The 24,605-nt window shown below is 53.8% G+C and overlaps 1 protein-coding gene across 1 annotated transcript in view; it reads right to left on the bottom strand.

Annotated features, from left to right (window-relative positions):
• The window catches only part of SGIP1 (SH3GL interacting endocytic adaptor 1), a 61,400-nt gene that overhangs the window by 19,238 nt on the left and 17,557 nt on the right, over positions 1-24,605 (bottom strand). Inside the window, exons 3-15 of the mRNA XM_071564911.1 lie at positions 23,176-23,200; positions 21,322-21,399; positions 19,371-19,427; positions 18,863-18,917; positions 17,781-17,956; positions 13,815-13,838; positions 12,283-12,307; positions 11,684-11,735; positions 10,302-10,387; positions 7,911-8,003; positions 5,900-5,974; positions 3,660-4,085; positions 537-658 (exon numbers count right to left, since the gene is read on the bottom strand). Of these exons, the coding sequence (XP_071421012.1) occupies positions 537-658; positions 3,660-4,085; positions 5,900-5,974; positions 7,911-8,003; positions 10,302-10,387; positions 11,684-11,735; positions 12,283-12,307; positions 13,815-13,838; positions 17,781-17,956; positions 18,863-18,917; positions 19,371-19,427; positions 21,322-21,399; positions 23,176-23,200 (1,294 nt within the window). The remainder of the gene's footprint in view (positions 1-536; positions 659-3,659; positions 4,086-5,899; positions 5,975-7,910; positions 8,004-10,301; positions 10,388-11,683; positions 11,736-12,282; positions 12,308-13,814; positions 13,839-17,780; positions 17,957-18,862; positions 18,918-19,370; positions 19,428-21,321; positions 21,400-23,175; positions 23,201-24,605) is intronic.

The raw sequence follows: 24,605 nt of genomic DNA, 5'->3' as shown, positions 1-24,605 counted from the left end.
ATAGAATGAACCTGGCACTGGGAAGGGAGCGGTGCCCACCCTGTGCCAGCTCACTGGGCCCTTACGGATCCTTTAGGGATCATTTATACCCAAAACATCAATCCAAAAACTCTCCCAACCTACCTGAAGCAGCCTGGGGTGGCAGCAGAGAGTGGCACAGCCCAGCTGGCATGGCAGTGGGGACCCCCAGAGATCACTCCGTCCCCCCAAGCCAGGCACCATTCCTGGGACAGCTGGATCTGCTCTGCTTCACCCCCAGGCCCTTCCCATGGGCACACCCCTGTCTCAACCCACTCTCTGCCTTTACCACGACTGCAGACCACAGTTTGCCTGCACTTGGCACCTCCAGGCTGGCACAGCAGAGGCGGTTACAGCCCTTCCCATTTGGAATTTACCTCAGTAGACAAATCCCACAAACCCCAGACTCACCCTGGCAGCTCCCACCGGTCACTCGCTCCGTTATCCGTGTCAGGACTGGCAATGCCACCCACCATCCCCAGCACATCCCCCCACACCCCCTGATGCCCAAAACGTACCACGTCGGCGACGGGGGGTTTGCCAGGGGGCAGCTTGGGCCGGGAGGGGGGTCGGGGTGGCGGTGGCGGGGGGGTGCCACAGGGTGCCAGTGGTGTGCCAGGACGCGCTGGCGACGAGGAACCTGCAACAAACGGGAGCCGTGAGTGCCCCACGGGCTGTGCCCCCCCAGGCTCTGCTCCCAGGGCTGCCCACCCCACACCCCACACCCACCCAGGGTGCCCGTGTCTGCCCCACACTGCCCCACACCAGCAGCTTTACAGGGCACAAGAGCATTCCAGGAGTGCTGTTGGCCGTGAATTTCTCACAGGGGCTGCCCAAGATCCGGCTCTCTTGGCCAGGAACGTTGGGCAAAATTATTATCAGAGGAGACTTCTGGTTTTCCCAAGAAACAGAGGTAGGCAGGAGAAACATGGTGCTGAAACCCTGCAGCAGCTGGTGCCACAGCTCCAGGGGTGGCACAACTGGTGAACAGGGTCAGGAATTAGGGGCAAAGCCTTGGGCCAGCAAAGAGAGAGGGGGGAAGAGGAAGGCTGGGAGCTTTGCTGGGAGTGTGATGTCTCCCAGCCCTCTGGAAGACTCTCACAGAACAAGGGGTGCTGAGCTCAGGGCTCACTTGGCCCCCAGCAGTTGCTGCCCTGCTGTGATTGTTGTAATCAAATGGAATTTGAACTGATGCTCCACAAAAGATCCAGGAAACTGTTTTGCTCCATGCACTGAAGTTTCTTCCAGGAGAGGTGCAGCAATAAGTGATGCTGTGCAGGGCAGTCAGAGAGGGCACCGTGACATGAGGGGCAGCAGGAAGGGGAGGGAATCCAGACCCATGCCCAGGATAACTGACCTGGCCTTTACCCCTCATCTCTGTGGGCTTCAGCAACTCCATGTTTGGTTCAGGCTGATGATAGGACCAGGACTTTGACTTTATTTTTTCCTCCACTTACAAGAGATTAATTTCCTAAGATTTTTGAGTGATAGTTCAGATAAAGGAAAGATTGAAGCTGATTCTCTAGAAATGAGACCAAAAGTTAAAGGACAGCAGGCTAAGGCCAAGACAGGGGCTTGGTTAAAGGGAGTAAATTCCAGTCATTCCTTTGCACAACTCCAAAATTCAACCCATTTTTATTTAAAATCATAATTTGGGAACCAAAGTCTGAATTTTTCCTTCCTTATACCAATAAAAGCCTGACAAAAGAGGAATTATTCAGGGAATGTAACCTTGCAGCACTGAAAGAGTGTCAGAGGATGGAGCCTGTGAGGGAGCGTTCTGTGACCACCAGGTAACCCAAAGCCCTGCCAGACATTGGCTTCCAGCCCAGGAATAGAGATTTTCTACCAGAAGAAGCTGTGGCAGCACGTGGTAACCAGCATGAGACCAGAAGCCTGCTGGGAAGTTGGGCTTGGAGGAAGCTGGGCTGGTGGAAAGTGTCCCTGTCCATGGCAGAGGGGCTGGAATGAGATGAGCTTTGAGCTCCCTTCCACCCCAAACCATTCCCTGCTGACTCTACACCAGCCTCCAGCCCTGACTCAGTGACACCCACGAAGGTTCCCTTGGGATGTGAAGGTAGGAGGGCATCCTGGGATGGGCTCTGCTCCACAGCATCCAACAGCTGGATAGCCCCAGGACCAAAGGCAGCACCAGGGGCCTTGGAAAGGTGGAGAGGAGCATGAGGAATGGGCTCTGCTCCACAGCATCCAACAGCTGGATAGCCCCAGGACCAAAGGCAGCACCAGGGGCCTTGGAAAGGTGGAGAGGAGCATGAGGGATGCTGGATCCAGCTGCCAGGGGATGCAGCTCTTGGAATACTGGCACCATTTTTCTGTTGGGATGTCAAAACTCTGCATTTTCCAGCTTGCTGCACTGGGGAAGGCTGAGGTGTCAGTGGGATGCAAAGCAGTCCAGACTGAGACAGAAGGCAATTCCTGAAGAGGAGGAGTGGATCTTCTTGGCCAAGCAGCACTGCCTTGCTGAGCAGGGCTCCTCCATCCATCCATGCCCAGATGGGGAGCCCCTGGCACATCCCCAGCCTATGGCACTTCACTCACACCACAGTCACTCAGTTGGAAGAAACTTGCAGTTTCCTTCTGCTGAACTCCAGAAGTCCCAGCTCCAACCACTGCCACTGGCAGACCCCACTGGGACCCCCACCCACCCACCCAGCACAGAGAAGCCACCACAACTGAAGCAAAGCCACACTTGTAGAACCAGCCACGCCCAGGGGGACATCCCCAGCACCCCCCAGACCCCTCCCATGGAGGTGACAACCCCCCAGAGCAATGACACACCTTCCAGGCTCCCACGAGGCTGGTGACAGACGTTGGGGCACAGGGCTGGGGGGCTGCACACCCAACACACCCCTCACCTCCCATCACTGCCCCTGTGGGTGGAGGTTCCTCAGGGCTCTGCAGGGATAATTCCCTCAGAAATCACTTCTGCTGGGTGCAGGATGGCAGCACAGGGGCTGAACTGGGCCACACAGTGCCCTGGGGGGGCAGCCCCTAAAAACAACAGGCTCAGGTTGCACCCCCTCCAGCACCACAGGAAAGTGTGTGTAAGTTGACCAGCACCAAGCCCTAATGGCCACAGACATTTATAATTAATAATAATAATTTATAATTAAGCAGGCAGGCAGCACATGCCAGACACACCTATCAGGTTCTGCCCTGGGAGAGGTTCACCCTGGAGGACATTTCTGCAGAGTGTCCACACTCAGAGCCAAGAAAGACCAAGCAACTCTGACCTGAGAGTTACATGTTTGATAGTGTGTGGGGACCTGCCTGCACCGGACTGAAGGGTCCTGGAGCTCAGATGAGTTGTATGAAACATTCCTGCCTCTGTCCACTCTGAAACCTCCCGCGGACAGAGCTGAGCAACAGCAACTCCCTCCCCAAATCCGCGCACAGCAGAGGTGGGAAGGGCGGGCGGCTCTCGGGAAAGCCCCTCGGCCCATCCCACCACGGGACACGCGGCGAGGAGCAGGGACAGGACACGGGAGGCAGAGAAGGGCAGACGGCGGACGTGGCAGCACAGCCGGCCGGGCACAGGAACAGGAACAGGCACAGGCACAGGCACAGCCAGGGGAGCGCTCAGGGCGGCCCCGAAGCGCAGCCCCCGCCGCGGGACGTACCGCTGGTGCTTCCCGTGCTGGCGCCCGGTCCGGGGGACGAGACCACCGTGCGGTAGGTGGGCGGCGGAGGGGGCGGCGGGGTCGCTCTCTGTCCCGGCCCCAAATCTTTGGGAGAGGCCACCGGCTCCACGTTCTCATCCTTCAGACGGGGCTGCTCGGAAGCCTTCCTGGGCACGTCTTGGAGGTGCAGCGGCTCGGGCAGCGGGCGGGAGGGCTCGGCCGCCGCCGCCCCCGGAGACTCCGCTTTTTCCCGGGGAGCCAACTCCGGAGCCGCGTTTTCCGGGGATTGATCAGAAAAATTGACCCACTTGTCTTCTGCGTTTGCAGCAGCAGATTTGGGGGACGGCACGGGGCCAAAAATGCTGTCCAAGTCATTGATGGACGGGAGTTTGTCCCTTTTGGGCTCTGCTGCTGCCTGGTCCCCTCCTGTGGTCAGAGGAGGTTATTTTACACTTGGCATTAAGAGCTGAGCTACTCTCTACGGGCTCTACACCAGCTACTTCTAGAGGAGATGCGCTAAAAAACACGTTTTCTTAAAAGCTGCTGGGGAATATAATTCATGTGCACCGAAGTTCCACATCAAGCCATGTGCAACATATAATGAACCACACTGGGCCGAGAGGCTGGATGAGCAAACATGCACCACGAGCCAAGCCCTGCTCCTCCATCACTCACATCCAACTGTCCCATATCCGCCCAAAATTACAGCCTTATGTGTCCTCTAAGTGACATCATGTCCTTATCACTCTGAATCATCAGCAGATATCAAACATCTGCACTCAGCACTCTGGCACACCCCGCTCTATATATATTTATAAATACACATATAAATATATATATACACACATATATATAAACATGCTGGTTTGCAGCACAGGATGCAGACAGGGTGAATGCATTCCAGTCACAAGCAGCAGCAGATCAGGGGATTTCAGGGCTCTGCTCACTAACTGAGCCATCACACACCAACATTCCCACCTGACTCCATAACCAACACGACACAATCCATCAGCCAAGCAATACATATCCAGGGAAGGGAGATCCTAGAACTGAAATACCCTCTGGGCTCCTTGTGTCAGCATCACCCCACCCCTGCTCCCGTGGCTGGGGGAGCCATCTGCTGTTCTGCATTTGGCATAAAATGGAATTCTGCTCAAACAGACAGAAAGAGACCTCAGCCCTTTGCTTTACATGACAGACAAGACAGAGCCCAGCAAATGACCCAGCACTCGTGGCTGGGCTCCACATTTGCTCCTGTGGATGAATCAACGTATGGAGATGGACACTGCCAGCCTGGCTGCTCCAATAAATAGGAAAAATCACGATATGGGAGCATGAATGAGATGTTGATGGATAGAGCAGTGAGGTCAGAGCAGGGCATTTCTTCATGGCAAGGTAATCTCATGCCAAGGTGCTCTGCCTGTCCCCATGCAGTGCCCTATCCAGAGGTCAGGAACTGTCTCCCCTCCTCAAATCCTGCTGCTCCATCACACAGCACCCTGCCAGCACCATGAATTATATACTTGTAAGCACTTCATGTCCTCTGGCTGCATCCAGCCCCTTTCCATCCCTGCCCTCCCATTCCCAGTACCATTCCATTCTCTCTTCCCCAGCCCAGGCTGTGAGACTGGGAGGCTTTTCCTCCCATTCCCTGACAGCAGTAGGAATTTGGGGGCAGGGAGTGCAGGAGCAGCTCCCTGGCACAGGCAGACCCTGCCCTGTTATTCCCTGAGCACAGACCACTCAGGGCTGCTCCAGGCAGTAACAGCACTCTGTATATCCAGTTTGAAAGAGATATTAAGGCTAGTGCTGCATTGCATTCCCAGAGTGACTGATCCCAAAGGCAGGGAGGGTGGAGAAAACATTAATTTCACCAGAATGACACAACTTCAACTCTGGGGGCCAAAGGCACCTTTGTGCTGCTTCTACAGCATCACCCCAAGCAGAGCATCCACAAAGCTGTGGCTGCTCCATCCCTGGAAGCATCCAAGGCCAGGCTGGACTGGGCTTGGAGCAACCTGGGACAGTGGAAAGTGTTCCTGCCATAGCAGGGGGTAGAACAAGATGAATTTTAAGGTCCCTCCCAACCCAAACCTCTCTGGGACTCTGAATGCAAAGGGATGAGGATGCACAAGGACCAAATCTATGTCCAAAACACAGCCATGGGGAACCACCTCCCACCCAGTGCCACCCCAGAGCAGTGTCCCAGGATTGTGCCAGGGCACAGCCTGAGCTTTTACCTATTCCCACGGGCAGGGGGGAGCCCGTGCGTGGTGGCGTGGCCGGAATGTTCTTCGGAGGGAGCGGCGGAGGAGCTGCAAGACAGAGCAGAGAGGGGAATAAACTCACCTGCAGCCTCTTAGGAAATAGAGTTTTACTGGGAATAGGGGATATGACAGTGATGAGGTTACTCTAAGTCACTTCTAACCCAGCCTTGGACACTCTCAGGGATGGGGCAGCCACAGCTTCTCTGGGAAACCTGTGCCAGGGCCTGCCCACCCTCCCAGGGAAGAGTTTCTTCCCAATATTCCATCCAATCCTGCCCTCTATCTGCATAAAGCCATTTTTATTGGGTTTTATGGATTTTTTTAAGTCTCTGACTGTACTTGCACATTTTAAATCCCTGAATTACCATTTTAATTAAACCTGCAGCCTCCGAGGCACAGCTCTGCCTCCGTGTTCCTCACGTGCCCCTCCCACAAGGATCCAGCATGCACAGAGGGGGGCAGGAGCACTGTGGCTCATTAACAGCGGCTAATTAACCAGCACTGCTTTACAGGGGCATTTTTGCAAAGCAGATGCAAAGTGGATCCAAGGCCAAACCTCCTGGAGGAGCAGCCCAGGAGGCACCACAGTTCCCACCCCCAGTGTCCCAGTCCCCTTGGAAGGGGCTGACATGGCCAGAGGTCACCTTGAGCTTGGCACATCAGCACCAGGGCTGGGGGTGGGTTTGACACAAAATCCATTGGGCTCATGGCTGGTGAGGGGGGAAAGGAACAGGAAAAGGAGGAAAGAATGACTTTGCAGCTTGAGAGGAGGAGAAGCTGCAGTTCCCCACCCCAGGAAACGGGGAAAGCTGCAATAAAAAATAGGGATCTGGGGTTGTGCAGATCTTCCCTGTGTTATCCTGGAGAACCCAGTGCTTTCAACCTTGCCAGACAAATAACCACATCACTACCAGGCATGATCAGGTGTTCCTGACCTCTGAGGACAGCGTGGCTTTAGCCACAGGCTCCAAGCAGGACATTTGTCCTGGCTGGAGAGGCTCCAGCTTGGAAATGCAGGTCTTGTGGTAGAGGCACATATTGCAGGGAGGATGTGCATAACCTTCCACACCCTGGGTCTCATCCATCCCTCCATCCCTCAGTACAATCCATCCCTCCATCCCTCAGTACAATCCATCCCTCAGTACAATCCATCCCTCCATCCCTCAGTACAGTCCATCCCTCCATCCCTCAGTACAATCCATCCCTCCATCCCTCAGTACAGTCCATCCCTCCATCCCTCAGTACAGTCCATCCCTCCATCCCTCAGTACAGTCCATCCCTCCATCCCTCCATTCCTCAGTACAGTCCGTCCCTCCATCCCTCCATTCCTCAGTACAGTCCATCCCTCCATCCCTCCATTCCTCAGTACAGTCCATCCCTCCATCCCTCCATTCCTCAGTACAATCCATCCATCCCTCAGTACAATCCATCCCTCCATCCATCCATCCCTCAGTACAATCCATCCATCCCTCAGTACAATCCATCCCTCCATCCATCCATCCCTCAGTACAATCCATCCATCCCTCAGTACAATCCATCCATCCCTCAGTACAATCCATCCATCCCTCAGTACAATCCATCCATCCCTCAGTACAATCCATCCATCCCTCAGTACAATCCATCCCTCCATCCCTCCATTCCTCAGTACAATCCATCCCTCCATTCCTCAGTACAATCCATCCCTCCATTCCTCAGTACAATCCATCCATCTGACTCCTGAATACAAATCCATCCCACCCTGAGTCCCATCCATCCCTCCATCCATGACTCCAGCCCATCCATCCCATCACTCCCCCAGTCCCACTCCTCCCTCCACCCTGCAGTGCTGCAGCTCAAGTCAAGCCAGGGGGGAAAACCACCCCAACTAACCTCTAACTTAAAGTGTTATGGAATTACACAGTCTGGATGAGGAAAAGTCAAATCTATGACCTGATTTCTGTATATATTAATTAATTTTTGGTTGATAACCTGCACAGTCACTTACTTCCAGTTGGAAAAGGTCTCGGAAGCTTTGGGGACTCTACACTTGTGTTGACAGGCTGGACTGAACCCCAGATCTCAGGCTGATCTAGAGCAGCTGAAATAAATAATAAATAAATCAATAAACTTCTTAAAACACTGAGAAAACCAACCATCTTCTTCCAAATACCAAACCACCTTCATCTGAGGCTTGGGAAAACAGGAACCAAACAGTGACAGAAAGCTCTCATTAATTAAAGACAGGAGGTTCTGTAACGGTGGGTAATTAAAAGCTTGCCTGATTTTGAAACAGGCCATGCAATTAGTTTGACACTTATGCTGCTTGACAAAGAAAACAATGCCATTGATGGATTTGGAAGCTGATTATGTGAAGGGAAACATTGTATTAATTGCAAAAATTGTCTGGAATTTTGGGATATGCAAAAAATCCATCAAGGGTTAAAATGAAAAGGTACAATTACATTCACAGAGGTTGTAGGGGAAAAAAACACCAGACTTTTTATACATAATTTAATTTTTTTTGCATTTTGGGGGGGTCATGTGCAGCAGAGAACTGCAAGCAAACGTAGCTTTGATTAAAAAAATTAACTGGAGGCGTTAATGACAAGACATAACGAGGCTACAAGGGCAGTGGCCGTGCCCTGAGAGCAGAGTCTGCTGGCCCTGGGAGGAGGAGATGAGGGGTCGGTCCCTGGGAACGGGAGGGGTCGGTCCCTGGGAACGGGAGGGGTCGGTCCCTGGGAACGGGAGCGGTCGGTCCCTGGGAACGGGAGCGGTCGGTCCCTGGGAACGGGAGCGGTCGGTCCCTGGGAACGGGAGCGGTCGGTCCCTGGGAACGGGAGCGGTCGGTCCCTGGGAACGGGAGCGGTCGGTCCCTGGGAACGGGAGCGGTCGGTCCCTGGGAACGGGAGCGGTCGGTCCCTGGGAACGGGAGCGGTCGGTCCCTGGGAACAACCTGCTCCAGAGGGTGAATGGGGTTGCTCCTTGAGGAAAACAAGCCTTGCAAGATCACTGTGCTTTGGGAAACTCAGGGGGGAGGGAAAAGAAAAAAAAACAAGAGTCATGGGGAGCAGCAAAGTGTCTTTGTGTTGATGCCCAAAGAGGCAGAACAAACTGTTTAGAGACAAAGTTTTAGTCAATAAACAGCAAGGTATTTATTAAGACAACGTTGGGGAACCCTCTGATTATTATCGGGCAAAAGAGCTCCAAAGTCTACAGTGAGAAGCTCCAGTATTTATACATTTCTAGTGAGGGATTACAATATTTTTACCTACATATTATTATATATATTATAATTATATATTATATATATTATAATTATATATATTATAATATTGCAATATCCAGTTATAATATTCATAGCAGGCGGGGTTGGGGCAGAGCTGTCCATTTTGAGGAATGTTATGAGGGGAGATCCTGTTACTTCATCTGGTGGTGGTTGTATTTTTGCTCTTCATCCTCATGAACTTTTCAACCTGGTCTAATTTTGCTGATTCTTGCAGTGGGTCTTGCCAAACATGGTGCTCTGGCTTTTTTCTTGGGATTAACCTGTTTGCTCCATGGACCTTTAATTATGACTTCACTGAGAGTCAGATCTTCCATAAATTAAACCTTATCTCTTGGAAACTCCCCGGAAAGTTGGGTGCTTTTAGTAAAATCCCCTGGGTTCTGGCTTTTCTCTACTTCAGTGTCAAGGAAATAGTGGGTTTGGGGGGGAAAATGACATGGAGAAGAGAAGGCATCTTCCTGGGAATGGAGGTCGTGTCCAGCAGCTCCAGCCAACATCCTGCTATTCCAGGGAAGTGCTGGGTGGTGTCAAACTGCCCCCCCTCCCTCTGGGCAGCATCCAGGGGCTCAGGGTGACCATGGTTTGATGGGAAAGTCAATAGTTCTGATATTCATTAGCTGTGCTCTGTCAGGATCTGTCCCAGACCGCGTAATTAACTAATTGACTTAAACACTTGCTCTGTTTCCAGTAACCCGCACTGACCCCAGCCCAGGCAGGGCACTCAGTCACCTGCCCTTTGCCTCCTGCTCCAGCCTTGGCTTTGTCCTTCTCCAAGAGAAATCCAGGAATTGCTGAGGTTGGAAATGCTCTCTAAGAACATCAGGTCCACCCCAGCACTGCCAAGGCCACCACTGCCCATGTCCCCAAGTGTCACATCCACATGGCTTTGAAATCCCCCAGGGCTGGGGGCCCACCCCTGCCCTGGGCAGCTGTGCCAGGGCCAGACAGCCCCTTCCAGGAGGGAATTTTCCCCAATATCCAACCTAAACCTCCTTGGGCACAACCTGAGACTGTTCCCTCTTGTCCTCCTGGGTGCTGCCAGCTGTCCCCAGGGCACAGCACAGCCACGGGCACTGCCAGGAGATGCCACCCATGTCCCCAACCCACCGTCCAGCTTCTGCTCCTCGAATGCCGACTCCAGGGGGGGCCCAAAGAGCGGGGCCAGCGCAGCAGGATCCTCCCCAGTCTTCTTGCTGTGGGGTGAGACAAGACCAGAGGAGCCACAGGATCAGGTTGGTGCTCAAAACAGGGTTTGAAATAAATGCAAATACTTTCAGAGAGTGTTTGTGTTTCAGACTAACAAGGACCTGGGCAAACACAGGGGTTTGGGCAGTGAAAAGGGAAGGAGAGGGGCAGCACTGTGGTGTCAACCCTGCAGTGTCACCACAGCTGCTGGGACAAGTCAAGTTGCTTAAAAATTAGTCAAAACTGCATGGAAAAGGGACTACAACAATAGCCAAGGTCAGGACCACACTCTGGTCCAACACACCTCGAGCTGAGCCCTGTGACTGGCCAGGGCACATTCCCAGTGAGACTTGGCTTCGCTCCATACAAACTGGTGTGTTTGCTTTTCTAAATCAGTATTTTGCCTTCTTAAATCAATATATCCCCTCAGCACAAAGTTTGCCAGCTCTCCCTATTGATCAGGCTCAAAGTGGCTTCCAGCATGGATGTCCTTCCTCCTCTTGTGGGAGCACAAGGGTGGATCCTGTACATCTGAAACTGGGGGTGCCATCACCCTCAGCCCCTCAATCCTGCCAGAATCACTGGGTGGTTTGATTTTGGAGGACCTTAAACCCATCTCATCCCACCCCTTGCCATGGGCAGGGACACCTCCCACCAGCCCAGGGTGCTCCAAGCGCTGTCCAGCCTGGCCTGGGGCACTCCCAGGGATGGGGCAGCCACAGCTTCTCTGCCCAACCTGTGCCAGGGCCTGTCCACCCTCCCAGCCAGGAATTCCTTCCCAATATCCCACCTATCCCTGCCCTCTGGCAGTGGGAAGCTGCTCCCCTTGTCCCTCCATGCCTTGTCCCCAGTCCCTCTCCAGCTCTCCTGGAGCCCCTTCAGGCCCTGGAAGGGGCTGCAAAGTCTCCCTGGAGCCTTCTCTTCTCCAGAAACCAACAAGGAGCCCATGGCCCCACAGCTCCCTGTGCCTCTTGCATCCTGCATTTTCTCAGCACATTTAAAGCCAAACAGATGTTCAGCTGCCCCATGAGCCCAAAAAGTTATGCCAGTGATGTTTCTGCAGTTTGATGAGCCAAACTGGGGCAGCTCGTGGGCTGGCAGAAGTTGTAGGGCAACAAACACCCAGGGAATCTGCTCCTTATTCTGAGTTTGCCCTCCCTGACACAGATGATAAAGGCTCAAGACCTGGAGAGCACACCCAGCACAGTGCAAAGGTACAGCTGCCCATGGAATGCTGAAAACTCCCACTGGGATGATGAGCCTGGATATTTGTTGGATAAGCCCCTGAGGGGCTCTGGACTGACCTGGCAGGGTCTGGTGTGGGTGTGGAGCGCCGGGGCCGTGTGATCTCCTCACCTGTGGCACAGGACAGACAGCACAGGGTGAGAGCCATGCCCTGCCCACCCCTGAGAGCCACCCCCAGCCCACCCAGGCCCTGTGCTGGCAAGAGGGTCACCCCCAGAGTGCCACCAGCATAGAATCATAGAATCAGTTGGGTTGGAAGAGACCTCCGAGATCAGCAAGTCCAACCCTTGATCCAACCCCACTGGGATCACCAGCCCAGGGCACTCAGTGCCATGTCCAGTCTCACCTTAAACACCTCCAGGGATGGAGAATCCACCCCCTCCCTGGCCATGGCACACATCCCACCCCAGGAAAAAATAATCTGCTCTATAATTCAGATTTATTTCTGTGGAGAACTCAACTCAGGAGCTGCACTGCCCTGGCACACTCCAGGTACCCCAAGGTTGGCCCACATGGCATTTCAAGGAAAACTCTTGGGTGCTGCTACAACCACTTTAAACCAGACCTTCCCCACTCCCTTTTTCCCCTCTACCCTCACTCCCCAAAACATCTCCACCAACTGCACTGAGCATTTTTCCAGGCTGCAGAAGATACTTACTGGATAAATTCCTTTTAATCGTTCCCTGGAAGTAAAACAGAGAGGTCAGTGGGATGCCCAGGGACATGGGCATGTGCCAATAGCCAGCCCAGGAGCAAAGCAGCCCAGCAGATGTGGCAGGAACTGTCTAAGGTGACATTTACTGTGTGTGGCTGAAAGGCCCTGCCATGAGGGTTCTGAGCCATGTGAAGCCATGTGGCAGGAACCATCTAAGGTGACATTTACTGTGTGTGGCTGAAAGGCCCTGCCATGAGGGTTCTGAGCCATGTGAAGCCACGACTGGCAGCTCTGCCTTTGGAGCCCTCCCAGCTGCCAGAGCCTTGGGGGGTCACTCACAGCCCCACCTCTTTAGAAATGACATAAACCCCAAATCCTCCTGTTCAATGGCTGCAAATCAATCCAATAATGTGTTCTTGTAATTTAAATGCCTGCTCTTGCCACATCACACACGCCTCACATACAGTAATTTAGGTTGGAAAAGCCCTCTAAGATCAAGTCCAACCATCCCCCAGCACTGCCAAGGCCACCACTGACCATGTCCCCAAGTGCCACATCCACAGGGCTTTGAAATCCCTCCAGGGATGTCACTCCACCATCACCACCGTGGGAAGCTTGTTTCAAAGCCAAACCCCTCCTGTGCACCAGAGAGCAGGAGCCCCACCAGAGGGGGACAGTGGAGACATCCCAGGACCACGGACAGGATCTCCAGGGTGTTGCAAGGATGGAGGTTGAGCCTTGGAGAACACCCATCATGAGGTCCTCTTTGCATTACCAAGGGGAGAAAAAGTCCCACCATCACCTGGGGTGGCACAATGGGGTGGGTAATGGCAGTGGCACCCCGTCCCCATCCTCTGTGCCCACAGCCCTCCAGGCACAGCCCCCCAGCCCCAGGAGAGGAGGCAGAGCTGAGGAGCAGGAGCTTACCGGGCTGCGCCGCTGCGGTCAGCGAGAAGGAAGAGAGAAGAGACACCTGGTCAGAGAGCAACAGGTCAGCACCCCAAGGCCCCCAGAGCCCCCCACACCCCTCTGCCACCTCAGGGGGGCTTCTCCTCCACACAGCCCCACTGCTGGAGCACAACACCCCAGGGGGCACCCAGAGGGAACCCAAACCCTGAAAATTGGGCGAGTTTCCCCATTTGGGGCTCAGAACCGTTGGAAGTTCAGTCCTTTTGAGGGAACCAACCCCACTGTGCACACAGAAGCCACAGAGGTGATGGACCAGGGAGGGGTTTTGTGCCTTCCCATACCTTTGGATGTGCCACAATCCGTGCCCAGATAAAACTGTGCCCTTACATCTTGTCCAAATACCAGCTCTTCCACCCAAACCACACCCCAGACTGTACATTCAAGGCAAAGACAGCTTAAGTCTATTTTTAAAAGCTCTAAGTCAAGGAGGAAGGAAATGAAACAACATTCTAGAAGGGCAGGATTTGTTATTTGCATTTTACTTTGCAGCTCTAGAGACGTGCAGAGCAGGGACCACGTGAGGAGAAGACACAGGGCTGGGTTAGAGCATTACAGGAGATAAAAACTGGGTTTCTTACCGGACTTTTCCTCTAAAAGAAGGCAGAGAGAGAAAAAAAAGAATAAGAATATAAGATATTTTCTTTAAAGGGTAACAGAGAAATTAAAGATTTGTATTGTGATCAAAGTTAAAGACACAGCAAAGCAGAGGGTGGTGAGGGCACCAGTCAGGTTGTCACCCATCCAGATGGGAGACTGGAAGGAAGGACATGGAAATACAAAACTCGTGTCTGAGACAGCTTATGGAAAGAATTCCCTTGTTTTATCATTAACAGGCCCCACAGGCTACAGAGAACAGCCATTCCCAGCCTGCTCCTTTCCTTGGAAGGGTCTGTGGGGGAGAAATTCAAACCCACCATTTTTACCCCTCTAAGGGTTTAAATTTAAGGCTGTTACTCATCATCTTTTCCCAGTCACTGTTTTATCCACAAAGTCCCTGCTCCTGAGGCTGAGTTTTCATGGAGCAAAGAGCAGAGCCAGCAGGGGTGCAGCTGGGAGGGCTGAAGGAGCCAGGCTGTGCCAGTGGGGCACTGGGCACGAGCAGGTTGTGCCACCAGAAATGGACTGGAGCTGGTGGGCTTTACACAGAGGGTGCAGCTGACACCAGTTTACACCAACCAGCATCTTCAGTTTGCTTCTCACTCCCCAGTTAAGGCACCAGAACTCACACCCCAAAGCTCTGGGGAGGACATGGCATGGAGTGACCACAGACACGGCACCTGGCACAGGTGCCCAGAGCAGCTGTGGCTGCCCCGTCCCTGGCAGTGTCCAAGGTCATGTTGGACAGGGCTTGGAGCCACCTGGGCTAATGGAAGGTGTCCCTGCCCATGGCAGGGGGCGAGGTTGGATGAGCTTCCAACCCAAACCATTCAGGGATTCCATGATCTCCCACCCCATGCCCTCCTCCAGGAGGGGTGTGGTGCCAGAGCAGGACTTTGCAGCTGCTTCTGGAGAGGAGACAAGCCCAGGACAAGCACCTGGCAGCCAAGCATGGAACTCCTGTGGATGCAAAACTCCTCCAGCCAGCTCCTGCCTGGGGCACTGGTGCTTTCCTGGATGGTGAGGGTAGTGCTGTGTGCCAGGATCCTGCTGGGATCTGGAAAGCCGGAAGCAGGTGGCAGTGCCAGCGCTGCCCTCCCCATCTGCACTCCTTGGCTGCACACACTGGAGTTTGGATCCCCACATGGGGAAGCAGCTTGGAACCTTCTGTCCAGCCTGGATCCTTCTGTCCAGCCTAGAGCCTCCTGCCCAGCCTGCAGCCTCCTGCCCAGCCTGCAGCCTCCTGCCCAGCCTGCAGCCTCCTGCCCAGCCTGCAGCCTCCTGCCCAGCCTAGAGCCTCCTGCCCAGCCTGCACCCTCCTGCCCAGCCTGCACCCTCCTGCCCAGCCTGCACCCTCCTGCCCAGCCTGCACCCTCCTGCCCAGCCTGCACCCTCCTGCCCAGCCTGCACCCTCCTGCCCAGCCTAGAGCCTCCTGCCCAGCCTAGAGCCTCCTGCCCAGCCTAGAGCCTCCTGCCCAGCCTGGATCCTTCTCTCCAGCCTGCACCCTCCTGCCCAGCCTGCACCCTCCTGCCCAGCCTGCACCCTTCTGCCCAGCCTGGATCCTTCTCTCCAGCCTGCACCCTCCTGCCCAGCCTGGATCCTTCTCTCCAGCCTGCACCCTCCTGCCCAGCCTGGCACAGGCTTTTCCTTGAGCTTTAGAGGAAAGAACCAGCTCCAGCCCCAGGCTGAGCTCTGCCAAGGACAGGGATCACCCCAAGGCACAGCACAGTGTCCCAAAAGCACCCCAAGCCTTCAGACCACACCACACAGGCATCTTTGTCCTCCTAAAGGGCTAAACCCTTCCTAAATTATGGCAACAACCCCCCCGACCTCAGCAGGAAAAACACCACAGAAAAGAGGAGATAAAAGTAAAACTATTCAGGCATGTAATCAATGAGAATAAAAACCACCAAGGAATTCTGGGCTGCCAGGAGCTGAGTGTAACCACCCTGGAAGTTCTTAATAGATCATAAAATACCAGAATGGTTTGAGAGGGACCTTAAAGCTCATCTCGTTCCCATCCCACTGCCACGGGCAGGGACACCTTCCAAACCTGCAGCATCCCTGAAAGGGATGCAGGAATCTCAGCAGCAAAAAGCCTCAGCCCCTTAAATAAGTTCTCAGTGCTTTCCTTACCCCATTTTTTAAGACATGGCACTTTTCTCCCCCCTCTCCTCCCCAAAATAACATTGTCACCTACATTATGTACATTCACACGTGCAGTGAAACGCTGGGGTCATCACTCTGCACACCCAGATCTGTTGGGTTTCACAGTAAACCATTCCTATATTTAGTATAATTATCTTGCAATCATTATTAATTGCCAGTCTCAAACTCTCCCGTTTTGCTGCATTTGCTGCTTTATTATTCTTATTTTAATTGTTGGGTTTGGGGTTCTTTTTCTCCCTGTTTTTTTTCCACTTCTCAAAGCATCCAACTGCAATTTCTAAGCCTTGAATGGCTCCAGACAGAAAAGGAAGAAGAAATAAAATACACTGATTTTCTTTCATCTTTGCTTCGGGTTTGAGATTCATTCACACTTCAGGATAAAGGTTATTTATAAACCATGGGAAGCTTTGCCTGGAAGGACACTCAAACCCACAGTAAAACCCACTGAAAGACCAAAATTCAGTATTTTCATGGCTGGACAGACTGGGTTGAGACAACAGAAATCTTAACAAGCCTTAGGAAAAGCAGAGGGTGATGGTATCTTCACCAGGAGGGACTGAGGAGGGATGACCTTCCCTTCCTGGAACCTGAATTCACCCCCAGGGTGAGAAAAGTCCCTCTGACATCCCATGGCAGAGTGAAAACCCCACAGATATTTTCCTTGTCCTGGGAATCCAGGGTAAGACCCTTCTGATTTATGTCCTTCATGATGAGGAAAAATGAGGAAAAATGGGGAAAATAAGGAATAGCATATCCTGATCTCAGGTGTCCACCCTGAACCTCTCCTGACTCAGCTCCAGCCATTCCCTCGGGTTTGATATTTGGAGGTATCACTTTATAGTTTAGATTTACTTACAGTGTAGTATCAACCCAAAGCCACCACAGTGGGATGGGAACACCCACAGCTCACGTTTATTTACAGTCCATATGCACTTTCAGGTGTTTCTAAAGGCATCCAGGAGACTGCAGAATAATCATCTCCTTTTTGCTTCCCTCCTCCATAATTTAGCTGGGAAGATTTTGTGCCCTCCTGGGGGACAGACCCCTGTGCCCAACATCCACCTGCTAATCCGAGTCCCAAATCCAAGCCCGAGACCTCAGCAAAAAGCTGCATTTAACACCCTGTTCCCTTCGTTATGTGTTTCAGGAGGGAAAAAATAACAACATTAAACTGGTTGGAGGCTGAAACTCTCCTGCCTGAGTGGCTGCAGCTCAAGCAGCCCCAAGGAGTCCCAGGGAGGCACCTAAGGAGCTCCCGCGGACCCCCCGCCCCGAGGGGCTCCCGCGGAACCCCCGCCCCGAGGGGCTCCCGCTCCCGCGGACCCCCTGCCCCGAGGAGCTCCCGCGGGCCCCCTGCCCCGAGGGGCTCCCGCGGAACCCCCGCCCCGAGGGGCTCCCGCGGGCACCTGCCCCGGAATCTCCCACAGACCCCCCTGCCCCGAGGAGCTCCCACGGGCACCTGCCCCGAGGAGCTCCCACGGGCACCTGCCCCGAGGAGCTCCCACGGGCACCTGCCCCGAGGAGCTCCCACGGGCACCTGCCCCGAGGAGCTCCCACGGGCACCCGCCCCGAGGAGCTCCCACGGGCACCCGCCCCGAGGAGCTCCCACAGACCTGCCCTTTCACCCAGGTGAGAGAAAAGGCTCCATCACAACGTTTCATGGAGCATCATCATGAAGAGCAGAGCTCCCCCTGTGCCTGGGATGATCCCTGTGGACATCACTGCTCCTGGACTCACAGAGGACAGGGAAACACAGAGGACTCACCACAGGGGATGGAGACAGTGCAATGTTGCCTATGGAGGCCTTCAGCTCGTCCACGGTGGCCGCGCTCCTCAGGACATCTTTGGCCTGCAGGGGCTTGATCTTGATGTTGAACTTCTTGTGAGCCTCCTCCTCCTCCTCGGATTCACTGGAGGAGTAGAAGTGCTTTCCTTTGGTAGGTAGAGCACAGTTAAAGAAGGTTTCCTTCTGCTGCCTGGGCACTCCAAGGCTCAAACCTCCCTGGAGAGCAGGGGTCAGGTGTCCCCAAAGGCTTATCCCAAGTCCCCAAGAGGGACTCCTGCACTGCCCATCCCTGCCGTGATGCTTCACTGCCCCATCCATGTGTGGGCAGAGGGCATGGCACTGCAGATCCCAGGGATAATCCCAGCCCTGGTTTAGCCCAGGAGGGGTTTGTATCCGTGTCTGGATTTCATAGAATTATTTAGGTTGGAAAAGTCCTCTCAGACCACTGAGTCCAACCACGCCCAGCACTGCCAAGGCCACCACTGACCATGGTCCCAAGTGCCACATCCACATGGCTTTTAAATCCCTCCAAAGATGGGGACTCCACCACTGTCCTGGGCAGCTGTGCCAGGGCTGGGCAGCCCTTTCCAGGAAGGAATTTTCCCAGGATCGAACCTGACCCTCCCCTGGCACAGCCTGAGGCCATTTCCCCTTGTCCTGTCCTTTGTTCCCTGGGAGCAGAGCCTGAGCCCCCACCAGCTCCCCACTCCTGTCAGGGAGTTGGAATGAGCAAGAAAGTTCCCACTGAGCCTCCTTTTCTCCAAGTTGATCATGGACAGGGTGGTCTCCATGGGCCATCCCACCGGGATGCTCCCGTGTTCCTCACATCTCCTCTCATAGCAGTGGATCAAAGGCAATTACACAGTCACCTTCTGCTCTACTGCCTCAGGTAATTCCCTCATGGAATTGAGTCTTAGCTGTGGCATGACAGCTCAAAAGTAAAATGAATAGGAGGAAATAAATAATAATAATATTATAAAAATAGCCCATGGCCTGTCTGGGCATCCCCAGCTCATCTTACAGCCTGTAACCCAAGAAGCAAAGGCAGCAATAAAGGATATAGCCTGGTTCCTCAGGTCGGATGCTGTATCCCTCCTCATCAAGCTCAGGTGAATTCTGTGTAGGAACCCAAAATTAGGAATGTTAATTCTGTTCCTGGAAAGCTGGAGCAGCTCTTTCCTCCCGTGGGAAGTGATGCCCAGCAAAGCCCAAGCCCCTGGGGCCACACAGAGCAAATGGAACCTGCACTGTGGCACAGCCTTCGCAGCTCACAATTAATTTTGTCCTCAATTTTTGCAGGAAAACAGTTTTAATTCTTGGTTCCAACCCAAGGTTTTGTCTGGATAAACTGCAACATCCTGGGGGCCAGGACAGAGCTCTCCAGAGCCACCTCATTTCTGGGCAGTTTTATGCAATTTGATTGACCTGCAGGTGTGAAATGGAAATCTGAGCATGACTGACACCAAAACATCACCCCAAAAAGCCCAGATGGGTGTGTGGGCACAGCCTGGGCCCTCCTGGGGGGCTGAGCAGGTGGTGGGTGGAGGGGAAGCTCTGGGGGACACTCACATATCTGTCCCAGTCGATCTCCGCGTAAAATCCATTTGGGGCTCCGTTGGTTTTCTTCTGCAACACATTGGAAAAGAACATCTCCATGTTTTAAATGAAGCAAACAAGACATCACAGCTTGTAGTTGTGCCCTGGCATGGCTGGGATGCCACTGTGGGATACCCACATATGAGTGAGACCCAATGGCCCTCCCCATTTCTGGAAGGGCTCCCATACCAGACATGAAAGGGGTTGGGGTTTTTTGAACATTCATCAACAGAAAACAGAACATTTCTTAAGGAAAAGCAATGAAAGGGCCATTTCTCCATGTGCTGGGATGTTCCAGCCCATGGGGGCTCCCAGTGCCTGTCAAACAGAGGTGACACCACAATTACAGGGAGAGAAACACCTTTCCCAAGAAAGGGGGACCCACAAAGGCTTTGGATCCCATTATCCAACGTGCCAGGTGTTAATGCCTCAGGTGATGCTGAGCTGGAGCAGTGAGAGGTGTCTGGGATGAGGTGTTAGTGCATGTCATGACACAACAAACACACAGGTTATTGCTGCTTTGGATGGAGGGAATCTGCTTTGGAAGGAGCTTTGGGCACCCACCACCCGAGGGACCCTGTTTTGGGTGCCCAGAGCAAACCAGCAACCACCCACAGCTCCCACTGGCCAAGGTGGGCACTGAGCAGCAATGAGAGGCCAGTGGGGACCCACCTTGGGCTGGGCTCAATTTTGGATGCCTAAATTGAACAATCCAGTTCCCTGGAGCTTCCAGAGGGAACATCCCCATCCCAGCACCCTGCCAAGGGTGTGACACAGTGCACTGACTCAGGGCTGGATCCAGCACCCTCACTCTCCACAGCAAACCCACCACTCTCCAGATGCTGCCCAAGCATGGAACAGCTTCCTCAGAGGCTCAGGGGTGAAATATCACCCTCTGGTTGCTGTTACTGCCCAGGGATAGAGAACAGGGGGGGAAAACCCTCCTCTGGATGCTGTTACTGCCCAGGGATAGAGCACAGGGGGGAAAACCCTCCTCTGGATGCTGTTACTGCCCAGGGATAGAGCACAGGGGGGAAAAAACCCTCCTCTGGATGCTGTTACTGCCCAGGGATAGAGCACAGGGGGGAAAAAACCCTCCTCTGGATGCTGTTACTGCCCAGGGATAGAGCACAGGGGGGAAAACCCTCCTCTGGATGCTGTTACTGCCCAAGGATGGAGCACAGGGGGGAAAAACCCTCCTCTGGATGCTGTTACTGCCCAAGGATGGAGCACAGGGCAGGGGGGAGGACAGTGGTGGTGGGTGGGGAGGAACTTACTCTGGATGCTGTTGCTGCCCAAGGATGGAGCAGCTTCCTTGGAAGCACAGGGATGAAAAATCATCCTCTGGATGCTCTTGCTACCCAAGGATAGAGCACAGGGGTGAGGAAACCTCCTCTGGTTGCTGTTACTGCCCAGGGATAGAGCACAGGGGTGAAAAAACCCCATCATCTGGATGCTGTTGCTGCCCAAGGATAGAGCAGCCTCCTTGGAAGCATAAGGGTGAAAAAACCTCCTCTGGTTGCTGTTACTGCCCAGGGATAAAGAAGCCTCCTTGGAAGGACAGGGGTGAAAAAATCATCCTCTGGTTGCTGTTTTTGCCCAAGGATAGAGCACAGGGGTGAGAAAACCTCCTCTGGATGCTGTTACTGCCCAGGGATAGAGCACAGGGGTGAGGAAACATCCTCTGGATGCTGTTACTGCCCAGGGATAGAGCACAGGGGGGAAAAAAACCTCCTCTGGATGCTGTTCCACAGTACTCCTGCTTTTGCCCCATCCATTTGCATTTAACCCCATTTCTATCAGCCCACCCACATCCTGGCTGAACCTACAGGGTGTTTTCCTGTGTTCTGGATTTCAAACCAAGGAGGACTCACTGTTTTTAAGGACCCTCTGGTAGCTGTGAACAGAGCTCTGGTTTCCTTACCGAGGTTTTATTTCCTCCTTCCTGCACACTCTCGGGTTTGCTATTGCAAGGTGGATCATTGGGATGAGGGCTGGGCTGCTGGAAGGGATGGGGGGTGGCAGAAAAAGGGTTAAAGTCTCTGCTCCTTGGCTGGTGCTTTTTTAAACACACAAAAATCAGCTACAAGGAACTAGCAAACACTGATTGCTAAGGGCAGGAGGGCTCAGCTGGGGGTCTGCCAGGACTAAGCACAGTTTTTACTCAGGGGTCTCTTCAGCAGTTGGAGGATTTGCCTCTTGGCCACTCCAGTTGCTGCAAATGTTATAGGGAGAAAAGGTTCTGGGAGGAAAAAGTATATTTAATGTCTCTCTCTCTAACTCCTCTGCCTCAAATACATTCAGCAGCTTTATTATATCCCCCCAAAATTGCTTTCCTGCATCTTTCAGCATTCCAGAGCACTGGAGAGCCTGCCCTGCCCTCCCCTCTAACCAGCCACATGGAAAACAGGAATGCCTGAGCTCACCTGAGGTCTCTGTGCCCACACCTGGCCAGGAAAAGCTGCCCACGGCAATTCTGTGGCAGAGGGAACAGCCCAGAGCTGTTCCCTGTAGGATACAGAGCCATTACAGCTGGCACAGCCCTCCCAGTCCCTGGAGCCCACCCTGTGCCTGATGCCCACCTTGGCAAAGCCCTGCCAGCCCCTGGAGCCCACCCTGTGCCCGATGCCCACCTTGGCAAAGCCCTCCCGGCCCATGGAGCCCACCCTGTGCCCGATACCCACCTTGGCAAAGCCCTGCCAGCCCATGGAGCCCACCCCGTGCCCGATGCCCACCTTGGCAAAGCCCTCCCGGCCCATGGAGCCCACCCTGTGCCTGATGCCCACCTTGGCAAAGCCCTCCCAGCCCCTGGAGCCCACCCTGTGCCCGATGCCCACCTTGGCAAAGCCCTCCCAGCCCATGGAGCCCACCCTGTGCCCGGTGCCCACCCTGTCCCCCAGCCCAGAGCACTCAGTGCCACGGTCAGTCCTGCCTTGGGCACCTCCAGGGCTGGGCACTCCAAACCTCCCTGGGCAGCCCCTGCCAGGGCCTGACCACCCTTTCCAGATAGAAATTCCTGCTGGTGCCCAACCTGACCCTGCTCTGGCACTGCTGAACCTGTTCATGTTCCTCACTCATTGACTGCTGAACAGAGCCCTGATTAAAGTGCTGCCTGAGCTGCTGACTCAGTTTTTAAATCTCTATTTCTTAACAAGACACAGAGCAAACCTAAAGCCAAGGGTTTGAAGTCAAGTGGGGAAAAAAGTCATCTCTTGGAAGAGGCTCATTTTTATTTTAAGGTGAAATTTTAACCTCATTTGCTCAAGAAACAAAGCCCAGCACAGTCCCAGTCTAAACCCAACACACTCATTAAAGGAGACACAGTCCACCAACTACTCAGATCTAGCAAGGACATTTCTGCTTAACACCAGAAATAAAAGCAGCAATAATGTAAAAAATACACCTCAAGTATCTCCTTGTTTTCAGGTTAATATAGAAAATAAAAATAGATATTGGAAACAGCTGCTCTGGCAATTTCCCCTTAATACCTCACACAGCAAATCTGCCCCAAGCCAATTAGCAGGAGGATGAGGAGCTGGGGGTTTAACAGGACACCTGGTCCCTCTGCCCCTGGGGCTCCTCAGGTCTCTGGATTGTTATTTTCTTCATGTTATTTTTGTAGGAAACCTGGAATAGGTCATTGTTCTAAACCGACATTCTTTGTGGAATTTATTTTCTATATTAAACAGAAATGAGGAGACTGTTCACGAAATGCTGATGGTGGTGGGTGGGGAAGGGGCCACAAGAGGAGCAGGACCAGGGGCTGGGCAATACTTACGATGCCATCCCTGTCTGGTGACCCTCTGCAAAGAAGAGAAAGGAAGAGAGCTGTGTTAGAGCCCAAACCACACCAAGGCTTCATCACCTTCCAGACACGGTTTTCTTACAGAATACACAGCAGCAACTGGTGTAATTATGAAATTATCAGCAAACCTGAATTAACTGTCCCACATGTCCCTCATGGAATCCCCACAATGGTCTCAGAACTGTTGTCCTCTTGTTATCAAATGATGAATTTTATATTTAGTAGTGATAAAGTGCCCCTGCTGAGGCTCTGACCTGGCTAAGGAGCTGGGCTGGTTCTTGCACCATCCCTTGGCCACATCCCTACTCCAGGTCTACAACCTTTTGCAGAAGACAAGTAATTTCTAGATTAATTTCGTGACTTCTCTTCTGCCAGGACAGTCACTTCTCTCTGGAATGGCTTTGAAAACTGCTGAGGATCCTCAGGGATCCTAATCCCCAGTTAATGATGGGATTTGGGCTCGCTCAGGCAGCTCTGCAGCCGCGTTTCAGCACTGCCCAGGGATGCCAAAGTACTCAGGGAAGGCAAATTTCTGGAACCCAGACGGGCTCCTGCACCTCCCACGCGCTCCCGAGGTTTGTGCAGTGCCAGGGATCTGCCACCAGTTCGTGTCTGACTCAGGGCATGACAGAAACCCTGTCGGGAGCTGTGTGGTTTAACAGGGAATAACACCTTGCCTTGGACTTCTCCATTCCAGCCGAGTCTGCCTCCCATCTCTGCCTTGATCTCTTTGCACAAAGGCCTCTGAAATTCTTTGGAAGTGGCAAAAATCGCCGCTGCTTCTGCGTTTCCTCCCCACGCAGGGCATGTCCCCTCCTGCCCTCATCCCGGCTGGAATTGCAGTGGAGACCCTCACCAGGCGGAGGGGAGAGGTGGAAGGTCCTTCCCTGCTGTTCTGCAGCTCCAGCACGTCCCACCCCTGCCCAGGGCCAGGCAGACCCTCCAAAAATGCCACCACCAGCGCCCTGGGACGCGGTGGCCATGGCAGGGGTGCCAGGGGGTGTGCCAGCGCCCACCATGCCCACAGCCCCTCCCAGCCACTGTCCAGCTCCGCCAGGGGATTGCAGACCCCCCAAAATCGCCACCACCAGGGCCAGGGGATGCGGTGACCATGGCAGGGGTGCCATGGGGTGTGCCAGGGCCCACCATACCCACAGCCCCTCCCAGCCACTGTCCAGCTCCGCCGGGGGATTGCAGACCCCCCAAAACCGCCACCACCAGGGCCAGGGGCCGTGGTGACCATGGCAGGGGTGCCAGGGGGTGTGCCAGCGCCCACCATGCCCAGAGCCCCTCCCGGTCCCCGTCCAGCTCCGCCGGGGGATTGCAGAGCGCCCGGAGCGGTGACCGCGCCGCGACCCCGCGCTAATCACCGCGGCTGCTAATTGCGGCTGCTAATTGCGGTG

Source organism: Pithys albifrons, chromosome 10 (genome assembly GCF_047495875.1).
Source record: "Pithys albifrons albifrons isolate INPA30051 chromosome 10, PitAlb_v1, whole genome shotgun sequence".
In the NCBI taxonomy this organism is placed as follows: Eukaryota; Metazoa; Chordata; class Aves; order Passeriformes; family Thamnophilidae; genus Pithys; species Pithys albifrons.
Note: the sequence above shows the minus strand (reverse complement) of the source record. Positions and strands in the feature narration are given on the sequence as shown.